Source organism: Carica papaya, chromosome 1 (assembly GCF_054855325.1).
Source record: "Carica papaya isolate Zhongbai chromosome 1, ASM5485532v1, whole genome shotgun sequence".
NCBI lineage: Eukaryota > Viridiplantae > Streptophyta > Magnoliopsida > Brassicales > Caricaceae > Carica > Carica papaya.
The window spans coordinates 9,618,850-9,634,343 of record NC_142309.1 but is presented as its reverse complement, the minus strand read 5'-3'; the positions used below and the strand labels follow the sequence as shown (position 1 = coordinate 9,634,343).

General features: G+C 30.8%; 1 protein-coding gene and 5 non-coding genes across 6 annotated transcripts; 3 read left to right on the top strand and 3 right to left on the bottom strand.

Moving 5' to 3' along the window:
• Window positions 1-4,517: 4,517 nt before the first annotated feature.
• Window positions 4,518-6,986, top strand: LOC110825448 (Mannose-binding lectin superfamily protein). Its single transcript, XM_022055899.2, has 5 exons — window positions 4,518-4,687; window positions 4,787-5,014; window positions 5,108-5,557; window positions 5,626-5,844; window positions 5,941-6,986. Exons 1-5 carry the CDS (start codon window positions 4,685-4,687, stop codon window positions 6,817-6,819), a joined length of 1,779 nt encoding a protein of 592 aa, XP_021911591.1. The 5' UTR covers window positions 4,518-4,684; the 3' UTR covers window positions 6,820-6,986.
• A 1,834-nt stretch (window positions 6,987-8,820) lies between these two features.
• Window positions 8,821-8,938, top strand: LOC148269184 (U5 spliceosomal RNA). Its single transcript, XR_015815929.1, has one exon. It is a non-coding gene; the product is annotated as a U5 spliceosomal RNA (small nuclear RNA).
• Window positions 8,939-9,637: 699 nt separating this feature from the next.
• Window positions 9,638-9,799, bottom strand: LOC148269183 (U1 spliceosomal RNA). The gene has a single exon (XR_015815720.1). It is a non-coding gene; the product is annotated as a U1 spliceosomal RNA (small nuclear RNA).
• Window positions 9,800-12,292: 2,493 nt separating this feature from the next.
• LOC148269182 (U1 spliceosomal RNA) lies at window positions 12,293-12,454 on the bottom strand. Its single transcript, XR_015815851.1, has one exon. It is a non-coding gene; the product is annotated as a U1 spliceosomal RNA (small nuclear RNA).
• A 1,221-nt stretch (window positions 12,455-13,675) lies between these two features.
• LOC148269181 (U5 spliceosomal RNA) lies at window positions 13,676-13,793 on the top strand. The gene has a single exon (XR_015815935.1). It is a non-coding gene; the product is annotated as a U5 spliceosomal RNA (small nuclear RNA).
• Window positions 13,794-14,486: 693 nt separating this feature from the next.
• Window positions 14,487-14,648, bottom strand: LOC148269180 (U1 spliceosomal RNA). The gene has a single exon (XR_015815025.1). It is a non-coding gene; the product is annotated as a U1 spliceosomal RNA (small nuclear RNA).
• Window positions 14,649-15,494: the final 846 nt, after the last annotated feature.

Here is a 15,494-nt window from a genome sequence, read left to right as displayed (position 1 = left end):
AGAGAAGTTTCATAGAGCTCAAGTAACGGTTGACCACAACTCATGTGCTAGCTTTACCGAATAGAACTCGTGGATATACAGTGTGTAGTGATACTTCTTATCAGGAATTGGGATGTGTTTTGATGCAGTATGGACGAGTCATAACTTATGGGTCTAGACAACTAAAGACACATGAATGAAATTACCCCACCCATGACTTTGAGCTCGCTGCAATTGTCTACGCCCTGAAATTTTGGCATCATTATTTGTATAGTAAAACATTTGAGATCTATACTGATCATAAAAGTCTAAAATATATATTTCACTCAGAAGAATCTCAACATGCACTAAAGGTGATGGATAGAACTACTAAAAGATTATGACTGTAAGATCTTGTATCATCCAGGCAAGGGTAATGTAATAGCGAATGCACTTAGTAGAAAGAATGTAGGTATGCTGGCTTGCATGATGATTTCTGAGTGGAAGCTTTTAGAGGCTGTGCAGGAAATTCAACTTTGTGATCAGGTTGAAGGTGTTTATTTGACCAGTTTAAATGTCCAACCTGCAATACTACAACAGATCAGAGATGCTCAGTTGATTGACTCTACATTATTGGTCATTAGGGAAGACACAAAGTAAGGTTTAAAGCTAGAGTTTAGAGTGTTAGATGATGGGTTACTCATATTTAATGAGAGAGTGTGTGTTCTCAATAACGATGAATTAAAAAAAAATATTTTGACTGAGGTTCATTGCTTTAAATTCGCCATACATCCCGGTAGTACTAAAATGTATCAGAATTTGAGACCCCGATTTTGATGGAATGGTATGAAAAGAGATATCGTTGAGTATGTTTCTAAATGCCTCACTTATCAGCAGGTGAAAGCAGAACAACAGCATCCTGGTGAACCCCTCAAACCTTTGTCAATTCCCGAGTAAAAATAGGAACATATCACTATGGACTTCGTGATTGGATTACCTAGGACCTGAGCAGGCCATGATGCTATCTAGGTGATCGTGGATAGGTTAACTAAGTCATCCCACTTCCTGACAGTGAAAATGACAAGCTCTTTGAATAAGTTAGACAGAACTTATATCCGCGAAATTGTAAGACTACATGAGATTCCAGTTTCAGTAGTATCTGATAGAGATCTTAGATTTATCTCTAGGTTTTGGACAAACTTTTAGCAAGCCATGGGCACTTAACTATTCTTCAACACTGCTTTTCATCTTTAGACAGATGGACAATTAGAGAGAACCATTCGCACATTGGAGAATATGCTACGAGCATGTGTTTTAGACTTTGGTGGATCTTTAGATGACCATTTGCCACTAATAGAATTTGCTTATAACAACAGCTACCAGGCAAACATTGGTATGGCCTCCTATGAAACATTGTATAGCCAACCCTGTAGGTCACCCATCTGCTGGAAAGAAGTTGGGAAAATGAAGTTAATTGGCCCAGAGTTAGTTGGCGAAACTACTGCAAAGATTGCTAAGATAAGGAAAAACATTCATGTAGCCTAGAGTATAAAGAAAAACTACGTAGATAACTGAAGAAGGAACCTAGAATTCGAGGTAAGTGATCATGTTTTTCTGAAGATCATGCCTCTCAAAGGCGTTAGTAGATTCGGAAAGAATGGAAAGTTAAGCCCTCGATTTATTGGCCCATTTAAGGTTTTAGAGAGAATTAGAGCAACCAATTAACATTGCTCCCTGAGCTATCTCGAGTTCACTACATATTCCATGTATCGATGCTATGGAAGTACAATCCTAATCTATCTCATGTGATACCTTACAGGTCTTTTTCAATTAAGAAGGATCTATCCTATGAAAAAGTTCTTGTCACTGTCTTAGACCAGAAGGAAAAAGTGTTTTGGAACAAAGTGATTCCCCTAGTTAAGGTCTTGTGGCAGAACCACACTCAAGAGGAAGCCACTTGGGAGCTAGAAATGAAATTTCGAGACAAATATCCCCATCTATTTAATGTTTTATAATTTAGATTAACTTTATGTAATGACATTTTATATTAATAAAATAAATTTGGACGGCCAAGTTTTTCTAAGAGTGAGAGATTGTAATAGACCAAAACAACATCGTTTTGGGAAACCTCAAAATGGCACCGTTTTATGTAAAAGAGAAAAAATCCAGAGGTGTGTTTGCCTCTGGTCGGGAAAGGTGAAGAGGCAGAGGCAAGTATGCCTCTACCATTGGCTGATAAAGAATAGGAGGAGACCTGCACGCCGAGGAAGAAGGGTCATCTAGGATTCCTCCCGCCCCTCCCCATAAAATACAAAGGGAGGGAGGGAGATTGGTGCAAGAAAAAAGAGAGAGAGAGAGAGAGAGAGAGAGAGAAGGGCTGCAGTCATCATCAATCGTCAGCCGAGAGAGGAGAGGAAGAAGAAAAAGAAAAAAAAGAGGAGGAGAGGCTGGTGTTGCGCGCAGCAGTGCGCAAGAGAAGAAGACGATTTGTGCGGTGGCTCAGCATGCATTTTGCTATTTCACGACTCCCTTTGGCGCGATTCCACCAGATCTGTACCGGATCTGAGGGCGTGAAGCACTCTGCGGTGAATTTCGGCCAATACGAGCAGTGGCAAACGGCAGTGCGTGGCGGTTTGGTGGCGGTGTGTGTGGAGGCACGCAGACTTCCGTTGGTTGCACGTAGTGAGTCTAAGGAACCTGGTTCTAGTAAGTGAGTTTAAAACCCTAATGGTTTACCATTTTAGATTTAGAGTTTATTAATCCTATTTAATTTAATACAATAAATTATTTATCTGATTTAAAATTAAAAATAAGTCTAGATATGGGTGTTTAAAATTAAAGAATAATCAATTCATTACTAACCCGATACGGATATCACTGTAACATTTTAATTTTGTACATCAGAAATAATTTCACGAACAAGATTTAGACAGAAATCAGATAAGTGCATAAGCGCTTACAAATGTAGTTTAATCTTTCTAAGATATTAAAACTATGGCGTTTAATAATTGATAATTAAGCACAAGATTCAGATGAGATTTTACTGTTGATTATTGTGTTTCTATTTATGTTTACTACTGAAATTGTTAATAAATTATTTTGCTATGTTTTGGTAACTGAATTTGTATATGTACTAGTTGCTATGTAATTGGGAGTATATTAAAGATACGTAGAAGAGTGTAGGGTGATGAATAGTTACACTGTGTGTGTTATAGGTATAGAATATATTAAATAAAAAAAATGAAGAAATTTATTAGTGAGTTGAAATATATAAATAGACACTAAAAGATTTGAAAAATTCATTTAACCAGTATCACCGAGGGATGGGTGTGTGTGTAGCCTTTTGGCGTGTAACTGTGGTGAACTGTACCAGTGGATACGACTCTAGTCAGACGTGACGAAGTGATAAGAACTATGAACTATATATTGTGTACTGCAAATTGTATACTGTGTACTGCAAACTATGAACTGTGAACAGAATTCGGACATATTCACGTGGTAGAGGGGATTCTTATTACTCTCATTGATAACGTCAGAAATACCATCAAGTGGTGAAACTATTTTTAATAAGATATAAACTGATAGAAAAGGAATAAGAAGTTATGAGTAAAGTTTACGATACCAAAATACTAGATTTATATCTATTGAACTGTTTACTGCTTAAATTGTGATATTGAATACTGAATTATATTATTTATTAAAATATTTATACTCTGAATTATGATACTGAAATAATAAATTTTAAATGTTTACTCAATAAGCTGATTTATCAGGTTTGGTCATTGAATTTGGGTGTAGATACAACGTGCTTTCTGAATTAAAGAGAAAAATATTTTAAACTATTTTCGTCGGTAGTTTTATGTTTTCTACCAACTTGGACATATTATCATATTATTTGTTGGTACTTACATGCTTATTGAGTATATTAAACTCACCCTATTTATTATTCATTTCTTCTAAATTAGTATATTCAGAATTTTGCTCGTGAACAGTAAAAAAATTGTTAGAAGATTATTTAATTTTTATTTTAATTCAAACAATACTTAATGTTAATTAATTCGTTTTTAATGAGTATTTATTTTAAAGTTTAGATATATCTTATAAATATTAGATATTTTGAATTAATTATGTAAGGGATATATTGTTTATTATTTTAAAATTTATTGCATGAAATATTCTTATAAATTATTTTATTATAATATAATGTATTTACAGTCAAAACTCTGAATTAAAGTTGTCTACGTTACATTCTCTCTATTGTTTAGCTCATCAACTCTTCAGATTCTTCTTCCCGGAAATCAAGAAGTCAAATCACTCCTCGAGATTTCTTGCAGTATCTCAATTAATTCATGCTTATTTTTCCAATATGCAATGATGATTTGCTTTTCCTTCGCGCTATATATAAAAGCCATAACAGAGAATATGTTTTCAAGTGCAACTTTTTGTAATCTTATCATAAAGCCTCTCAGAGATTCTTTGTAGCATCAGATTCTTTTGCTTTGTGTTTTGCCCCTCCATAGTGGAAACCAGAATAAGAATATCCCTCTCCCTCCTCATAAATTTTGTGCTATATATTACATATATATATATATATATATATATATCTCCTACTATCAAATCACCCCAAAACTAAGTTCAGCTTTTCTAGCTTGTTCTTTGTTCACCATTTTTTTTTTGCAGTCTCTTTTAGTCATCACCATCTTCATTACCATTACCATTAAAGAAAATGGTAAGATTATTAATCACTGTACACTGACGTATTTGTAATTATATACGTATATATATATATACGTAGATTCTAAAGAAATGATTCACTTTGATATTGCAGATCACTACTGTTGATGTTGAGGATATGAGGAAGCAGCACCCAGTCTCATCTGGACCATGCGGAGGAGGAGGAGGGTCTCGTTGGGATGATGGAATTTACTCAGGTATACGACAGATTGTGATAACTCATGGTGCTTGCATTGACTCCATTCAGATTGAGTATGAAAAAGATGGACGATCAGTTTGGTCAAAGAAGCATGGAGGGAATGGAGGAAATAACACTGACACGGTTAATTATATTGAACCCTCTAAACCGTAATTTAACTACATAAAAATATGGTCACATATATGTTTAACAGACCTATATATTTTATACATATAGGTGAAGCTTGATTACCCAGATGAGTTTCTGTCATCAATTGGTGGAAAATACGGGAGCCAAGATTTACTGGGTGGACCTGAAGTGATTCGTTCACTTGTTTTTGAGAGCAATAGAAGAAAATATGGTCCATTTGGAATTGAACAAGGTAAGTCCTTTCTTGTGCCAAGAGAGAAGGAGAAGATCGTAGGGCTCCATGGGAGATGTGGTTGGTACGTGGATGCCATTGGGGTTTACAGCTTGATGAAGCCTGAGATGAAATCCTCAAAAACACTTGTTCAGTCAAACAGCAGCTCTAGTTTCTCTGTTATTCAAGGCAGTGTAGCAGAAAGTTATGACATAGTTCTTGCTGTGAGACAGAAGGATTTACATGCCAAGCCTTCACCCAGTATAGTTCTCTCCAGGCAATCTTCTGGGTCCCAAGATTGTTCCAGTGATGAAGTAGCTGCCAAGGTATATATATAATTTGCTTAATATATACCATGGTTTACATACCAATAACTTAATGTTAATTTATCCAGACTCCAAAGGTAGTCTCCAAAGAGGAAGGAGTGATAACATACGGACCATGGGGCGGCAATGGTGGACTGATATTCAACGATGGTGTTTACAGTGGAATTAGACAAGTTAATTTATCGAGGAACATTGGAATTGTGTCGATCAAAGTCTGTTACGACCATGATGGGCAAGCTATATGGGGAAGCAAGCATGGAGGTACTGGAGGATTCAGAAGTGATAAGGTAAATCCAATTTGGTTTTTCTTTTTCTTAATTTTTCTAAATAGAAAAAGATGAATATTGACCTATATGTACATATATAAATTGGTGTTGTTGCAGATAATCTTTGATTACCCATCAGAGATTTTAACACATATAACAGGAACCTATGGACCTTTAATGTACATGGGTCCTAATGTCATAAAGTCATTAACTTTCCACACAAATAAAGGTAAACATGGTCCATATGGAGAAGAACAAGGACCCACTTTCTCCAACAAAATAAACCAAGGCAAGATTGTTGGGTTCCATGGAAAAGAAGGTTTGTTCCTTGATGCCATTGGTGTATATGTGAAGGAAGCCAAAATAACACCTTTAAATCCATCTTCTTACAAAGTTATAGAAGGACACGTAGCTGAAATACAGAATTCAGGTTGGTCGAATAAGTTAGTGCTCGCTAAACCAGGAGCCATTGAAGAGGTTTCTTGTGGAGTTGTAAAAGAACCAGCACCATGTGGACCGGGTCCATGGGGAGGAGATGGAGGAAGACCATGGGATGATGGGGTATTTTCTGGGATTAAACAAATATTTGTGACCAGATCATCAGATGCTATTTCCTCCATTCAAATTGAGTATGATCGGAATGGTCAATCTGTTTGGTCTGTTAAACATGGTGGGAATGCAGGAGTTGTCACTCATCGGGTAAAATTAAACTACCCACATGAAGTATTGAGTTGCATATGTGGGTATTATGGGGCGGTGAGTAAAGAAGATAAATCAAATGTGATAAAGTCAATAACTTTTTACAGTAGCAGAGGGAAGTACGGACCTTTCGGGCAAGAAAAGGGAACATTTTTTACTTCAACAACTACTGAAGGAAAAGTGGTTGGTTTCCATGGCCGGAGCAGCCTCTACTTGGATGCTATTGGAGTTCATATGCAGCACTGGTTAGGAAATTATCAGAAATCCATCAGACATTCTCTCTTTAAGTTTTTTTGATAATATTCCAATGGAAATGTTTAAATAAATATTTTGTTTGTTGGACTTGCCTATCCATATTTGATATAATTATATATTGTGTAAGTTGTTTATGCTTCCAAATTAATGCTGATTTTGGTCGAATTGACGCATGAATAACAAAAATAGTGAGGAATAAGCTTCTTTAATTGTTTAAATTGTTCATGATGTAGTGGGTGAATTACAAAGGTAGTAATATTATGTTGTTTGTTTAGAATATTTATGATGTGAATATTTTAGGAAGGAGTTGATGACGGACGAAGTGTTTATGTCTGAGTTTGATGGCGATGATAGAGGAAGAAAAAAAATGAGGAAGGATCCATGTTCGTTTGATGTCTGTCTGAATATGATTGTGAATGTGGTGGTGTGATTCGTTTATCAGTTTATATAAGGAGAAATGAGATATTTATAGAATGTTGTACGTATGGAAATTATTAAAGAGTAGATCCATATAGAATATCAACGTATGTGATGTTTGAAATCATTATTCACATGGACTTGTGAGAAGATTTTATATTTTTGGTACATCCAAATAGAATGATTGATATTTACGTTTAACATTTTTGGTAATTCAGAAATCCCAAAATCGAAATGGAAAAATGAGTTGTATTTAACCAATTAAGTTAATATATAACCACTTGTATCGTTCAATAATTTATGTACTTCTATGGATAATAGATTAACACACAACTCGGATTTAACCAAGAACAAAACATAGACAATGAGATTAAGTAAATAATTATTTATATAAAATCCACACAGACAAAACTTTTTACGTATATAAAAACATGCTCAAAGAGTAAATCGCAATTTAAGATAATAATTTATTTTATAAAATAAATTCTCTTAAATGATATATATGTATATATATCCATATTAGATATTGTAAAAAAATAGATTTCAAAATTTCACAAAAAAAATTAATTCTTAATGTTCTTGTAAGTATATATTCTCAAATATTCTCGAAATTAAATTTAGTTTGTTTAGCAGATAATTTTAATTTATTTAATAAAATATTCATTTTTTGAGCAAATAACTCTTAGTTCCCTCAACTAAAAATTTTAATATGGAGAAATTTCTATTTTTACCATGTTTTATTGATTTAAAAATGAACTTCGCTAGTATGAAAAGAATTTTTTGAACTAGAAAAAAAATCATAGCTTTCTCGATCTCTTTTAAATGTATGAAGTTCACAATTCAATATTTGATTCGTGAGTTATTTACTGACATAATAGTATGAAAGAGAGTCTATAATGATAGCTTACTATTGGGATGCTCATGTGTTGCACGTGCACAATCGATTTGCAGTTTAAATTACTAACTCCAATTTCAATTTAACAAATTACTTTGAACATGTTAAATTTTTTTTACAATTGATCGTATCAAGTAGAAATTGATCATAATATAATTGAAAGCAACTCACATATTTGACATTAGACACATGTAATTTGGGATGAACAGAGAATATACAAATTACAGATAAATTATAAAATTCATGGATGTGAAAATTAGCGATTTAGTTTCATAGATACTATCCTTATCTTAAAAGCTTTTTAAAATTTGATGAGATTTGTATTTAGTTCAATGAATCAAATGAAACAAGATTCTAAATATTAAAAGTTAATTAACTGTTTAATTAAAGTTTAAATCTTTTTTGTGATTGTTTCAATTAAATAGAAATTTATCACTGTAAAACCGAAAATACGATAAAAATATAACTAAATTATGCATTTGAGACGATTACAATTGTTTAGAGCAAGATTAAAGTAGTTTAAGATAACCAAATACAAAGAAAACAATATTCTGGATCCTTTTAGTAATGTATATTTCGTTTTATTTATTAATGAAGAGTGGATATGCATGCGTAACTTCAAATGGGAGTTGAAGAATGCGACATACACAGTCCCACACAACCTGGAGATAAAAACTCCAGATATAGCATTTATAGATTTATTCTTAGAATGTTGTTTTATAAACTTGTACAGTCGTGCAACGAACACAGAGCGAACTATTCTTTCGCCTTTTACTAAAGAATACCGTGTGCTCGTTGCTTTAAACGACATATACTAATTTTTGGAGGGATTTCTCTTTTAAAGAGTATAATCCCTTATCAAATCTAATTTTAATATTTATTGAGACAAATTACAAAATAAAAGAGTTAAGCCAATTACTAAATAAAAATATTTATTAAAGAAGTTTCTCTTTTAAAGAGGAAAGCCCCTCATTAAAACTAATTTCAAGATTTATTGAGACAAATTGCAAAGCAAAAGACTAAGTAAAAGATTTTAAAAAGTACAACTTCGTATCATATATATTATAAAATTTATGGAGTCAAATTGCAAAATAAGACTCAAACCAATTGCTAAATAAATATAAGTCAATTACTGAAATTAGTTCATTAAATTTTTTATTTAAAACATTTTAAACAAATTTTATTAAAAAAATTATTAAAAATTTCTTATTAGAAAACCTTTTATGAAGAGGTAGAAAAGGGATTTGGATTGGTAAGATGAACTTGGTGACATGCCTTCCATAAAAAGAACAGAAAAAATAGTTTGGAGTGGTTGTTCAATTCAGAAGATGCAACTCTTTGAAATAAAGTACAAAATGCAAAATACATTCATTTGAATATCACCACAAGCACAGTTGGACACTTGAATGAAATGGGGGAGTTGGGACTTGTTATCTCGAACATTATTATGCAAAAACAAAGAGTAAAATTTCAAAACATCTTATTTAAAAATACTTTTCAAGAGCTCCCATAAAAACATTTAAACATTTGAAAATTAGAAGTCTTTAAGTAGGGGCTGCGCGAACGCAAGCCCCCGCTAGCACAAATTATGACGTAGGCTCTCCCACTTGGGGAGACCTTAAGCTAAGCACCCCTTCCAAGTGCAATGAAAGTCACTAGCTTAGGCCATGAGTCTTCATGATCACCCATTGACCCCGTCCAGGTAAGTATGTTTTTGAGTTGCTTCCTTCTCTTTATTTATTTTTAAAGTTCTTTCAAATCATCCTCTCTTTTCTTCCATGTGGGATCATATCTCTCTTCCTCATTTCTAATCCATGCCATCCAGGCATTCATTGTTTGCATTTAAAGTTTATTAGTTCTTTAAAAATTATTAGAATTTCTTTTTATTCCTCTCTTTTGCCTACATATTCTTCATCATTTCATAAATTATCCTAATATGATTGTTTCATTATCAAAAATAAAATAATTATAATAGTGAAAATGAATTACTCTCTTGAAGTTTATTTTTATCTAAACCAATAATTTTTTGGTATAAAAAGTGATCGCACAGCAAGCGAAACACTCATTTTTCATCTTGTGATTGTTTTAAAAAATTAAAACAGAAATAAATTATATGACATATTTGAATATGTATATAAGAAAAAACAACTACACATGTACCTAAATTTATATATCTGCACATATATTTCATATATATTATCTTTAAATAAGATCCAAATATACGTTTTTTATTTTTTTATTTTTATTCAGATTTAAAAAATCTCATGATTAGAAAATTTTAAACTCTAAATTCTAATCACCATTTTTCTCTGCCAGTTAATTAACAAAAAATTACATTTCACATCTTTTAACATCTTTATTTATGAATAAACAAAGTTATCAAGAAAAATCATAATTAAAAGAAATAATTTTTTTCTTAAATTTAATTTAATTTATTTTCTTAATTGAATTTACTTTGATATTTCCATAAATAGTATATAATTTTCATACAATCAAGTATATATATTTGATATCTTAGAACTGTATATTCCATAATTTGATAAATAAAATAAATTTTTATTGTTTTCGGTAGGAGAGAGCGTATGTCAATCACCATAGGTTCATTGCTTATATATCTGGTATTGATCATAATTCACAAAAATATTTTGTAATCTTAATTAGATGAGGGAAAAAAAAAGATTAAGTATTTATCCGATATGAAATATCACATTGTGCGAGAAACTCTAGATTCTATTGTTGTAAAGGATCATCAACAAGCATGCTATAATGCATTATGGATTCTTATCAAAGATTTGTATTATTTGACGATGTCATGTGAATTGTTAGAAAAGTGCAAAGTGTACAGCTAACTCAATTATTATTATATATAATTATGTATATATCATAAGTATAAAAATTAGTAAATTAAATATATATACATAAAGTGTACTGGGTATTAGTTTAATTTATTAGCGTATATATGCAAATATATATAGTTATCTTATGTATAACAGTAATAACATATTCGCGGACTCTGTAGCCCACTGCCTCGCCCTTATATATATATATTACATGTATATATATAATGAACATAAAATAATAAAAATGCATTTATTTTTATGCACAATATTTTATAATTACCTCAAAAAATATGTAATTTATTAATTAAAAAAATAAATAGTTTTTCAATTGGTTTTGATGTTGTAAAATGGGAAATCGAAATCGATTATTCTATTTTTAACCACTTTAACTGATAATCTATTTTTTTTAATTATTTTTGCTTCGATTCGAATAATTTAATTAGTTTTTGTTTAATTTCGTTCTCCCCTACCTCTCGGAGGCATAGGGTTTTAAATATACGTCAACTATTCTAATAAATTATTGGATTAAAATTTATAACAAATTTAGACTTTAATAAGCAATGTGAAAGTCATTATTTCAATTTTGCTTGCTAAAGTAAAGTTCTTTTCTTTAATAGGTTAGCTCTAGTTTATTCCCAAAAAAATTCAATATGAATCAAAACTTACTTCGTGTTTGCTTTATCACTCTAAATACAAAATTTACATGTTGAATTTTTATTCGACATAAGAAAATGTTGAATAGAGTAATGAAAAAAAATATGATCCAACATGGAGGAAGAAAAAGAGAGGGTGATTAGAAAGGAGTTTATGAATGAATTAAAAAAAAAAAAAAGAAGACAACTAAAAATAATACTTACCTAGGCAGGTCAATGAGTAATCATGAAGACTCATGGCCTAAGTTAGTAACCTTCATTGCACTTGGTCTCCCCACAAATAGGAGGCTCCCCTACTAAAACTTTTAGTTTTCAATGTTTAAGTTGTTTGCACTTCTAAAATTTGTTAATGTTTTTGCTACTCTTTGTTTTCAAATGATATGTTCAAAGAAATTCACCTTCTTGTCCTCTTCTCCCCTCACTTACATCATTTTTTTAGGGTGCATTAAATAAATGGTAAATGTTTTTCAAATGGATGAATTTTTCTTTTTTGGCACACCAATGAAATGTTGTTATTGAATTTTTGTAATACACACAAAGCACAGTTGGACACTTGAATGAAATGGGGGGAGTTGGGACGTTTGTTATCTCGAACATTATTATGCAAAAACAAAGTTACAAAGAGTAAAATTTCAAAACATCTAATTTAAAAACACTTTTCAAGAACTCTCATAAAAACATTTAAACATTTTAAAACTAGAAGTCTTTAAGTAGGGGCTGCGCGAACGCAAGCCCCTGCTAGCACAAATTATGACATAGGCTCTCCCACTTGGGGAGACCTTAAGATGAGCACCCCTTCCAAATGCAACGAAAGTCACTAACTTAGGCCATGAGTCTTCATGATCGCTCATTGACCCCATCCAGGTAAGTATGTTTTTTGGTTGCTTCCTTCTCTTTATTTATTCTTAAAATTCTTTCAAATCACCCTCTATTTTCTTCCATGTGGGATCATATCTCTCTTCCTCATTTCTAATCAATGCCATCCAGGCATTCATTGTTTGCATTTAAAATTCATTAGTTCTTTAAAAATTATTAGAATTTCTTTTTATTCCTCTCTTTTGCCTACATATTCTTCATCATTTCATAAATTATCTTAATATGATTGTTTCATTATAAAAAATAAAATGATTGTAATAGTGAAAATGAATTACTCTCTTGAAGTTAAATTCTCATTATGTATCAAAAAGGAGGAGATTGTTGGAACCCAAAAATAGTATAAAAGAATTTTTTGAACTAGAAAAAAATCATAGCTTTCTCGATCTCTTTTGCATGTATGAAGTTCACAATTCAATATTTGATTCGTGAATTATTTACTAACATAATATTAAGAAAGAGAAAGTCTATAATGATAGCTTTACTATTGGGATTCTCAAGTGTTGCATGTGCACAATCGATTTGCAGTTTAAATTACTAACTCCAATTTCAATTTAACAAATTACTGATTATATACATGTAAAAAAGTTCTAAATGTTCAAAGTTAATTTGACAAGTTAAAATCTTTTTACAATTGATCGTATCAAGTAGAAATTGATCATAATATAATTGGAAGCAACTCACATGTTTGACATTAGACACATGTGATTTGGGATGAACAAACAGAAAATATGTAAATTACAGATAAATTATAAAATTCATGAATGTGAAAATTAGTGATTTAGTTTCATAGATTCTATCCTCATCTTAAAAGCTTTTTAAAATTTGATGAGATTTGTATTTAGTTCAATGAATCAAATGAAACAAGATTCTAAATATTAAAAGTTAATTGACTGTTCAATTAAAGTTTAAATCTTTTTTGTGATTGTTTCAATCAAATAAAAATTCATCACTGTAAAACCGAAAATACGATAAAAATATAACTAAATTATGCGTTTGAGACTATTACAATTTTTTAGAGCAAAATTAAAGTAGTTTAAGACAACCAAATACAAATAAAACAATATTCTGGATCCTTTTAGTAATGTATATTTCGTTTTATTTATTAATGAAGAGTGGATATAAATGCGACATACAAAGTCCCACACAGCCTAGAGATAAAAACTCCAGATATAGCATTGATAGATTTATTCTTAGAATGTTGTTTTATAAAATTGTACAGTCGTGTAATGAACACAGAGCGAACTATTCTTTCGCCTTTTACTAAAGAATACCGTGTGCTCGTTGCTTTAAACGACATATACTAATTTTTGGAGGGATTTCTCTTTTAAAGAGTATAATCCCTTATTAAATCTAATTTTAATATTTATTGAGATAAATTACAAAGTAAAAAAGTTAAGACAATTACTAAATAAAAATATTTTTTGAAGAAGTTTCTCTTTTAAAGAGGAAAGCCCCTTATTAAAACTAATTTCAAGATTTATTGAGACAAATTGCAAAGCAAAAGACTAAGTAAAGGATTTTAAAGAGTACAACTTTTTATCATATCTATTATAAAAATTTATGGAGTCAAATTGTAAAATAAGACTCAAACCAATCGCTAAATAAATGTAAATCAATTACTGAAATTAGTTCATTAAATTTCTTATTTAAAATGTTTTAAACAAATTTTATTAAAAAAATGATTGAAAGTTTCTTATTAGAAACCTTTTATGACGAGGTAGAAAAGGGATTTGGATTGGTAAGATGAACTTGGTGACATGCCTTCCATAAAAAGAAAAGAAAAAATAGTTTGGAGTGGTTGTTTAAAGGGTTTTCATTAAGAAAAAGTTTAATTCAGAAGACGTAACTTCTTCGAAATGAAGTACAAAATACAAAATACATTCAAGCACAGTTGGACACTTGAATGAATGGGGGATATTGTACAAAAACAAAGTTATAAAGAGTAAAATTTCAAAACATCTTATTTAAGAACACTTTTTAAGAGCTCCCATAAAAACATCTAAACATTTTAAAACTATAAGTCTTTAAGTAGGGGCTGCGCGAACGCAAGCCCCCACTAGCACAAATTATGACGTAGGCTCTCCCACTTGGGGAGACCTTAAGCTAAGCACCCCTTCCAAGTGCAATGAAAGTCACTAGCTTAGGCCATGAGTCTTCATGATCGCTCATTGACCCCGTCCAGGTAAGTATGTTTTTGGGTTGCTTCATTCTCTTTATTTATTCTTAAAGTCCTTTCAAATCACCCTCTCTTTTTTTCCATGTGGGATCATATTTCTCTTCCTCATTTCTAATCCATGCCATCCAAGGCATTCATTGTTTGCATTTAAAATTCATCATATGTGATTAAGCATAAACTACAAATTAGTTATTTAAAAATCATTAGAATTTCTTTTTATTCCTCTCTTTTGCCTACATATTCTTCATCATTTCGTAAATTATCTTAATATGATTGTTTCATTATCAAAAATAAAATGATTGTAATAGTAAAAATGAATTACTCTCTTGAAGTTTATTTTTATCTAAACTAATAATTTTTTGGTATACAAAGTGATCGCACAACAAGCGAAACACTCATTTTTCATCTTGTGATTGTTTTAAAAAATCAAAACATAAATAAATTACATGACATATTTAAATATGTATATAAAAAAAAAACAACTACAGATGTACGTAAATTTACACATATATTTCATATATATTATCTTCAAATAAGATCTAAATATCAGTTTTTAATTTTTTTTATTCAGATTTAAAAAATCTCATAATTAGAAAAATTTTAAACTCTAAAGTCTAATCACCATTTTTCTATGCGAGTTAATGGACAAAAAATTACATTTCACATCTTTTAACATCTTTATTCCTGAATAAACAGAGTTATTAAGAAAAATCGTAATTAAAAGTAATAATTTTTTTCTTAAATTTAATTTAATTTATTTTCTTAATTGAATTTACTTTGATATTTCCATAAATAGTATATAATTTTCATATAATCAAATATATATATTTGATATCGTAGAACTATATATTCCATAATTT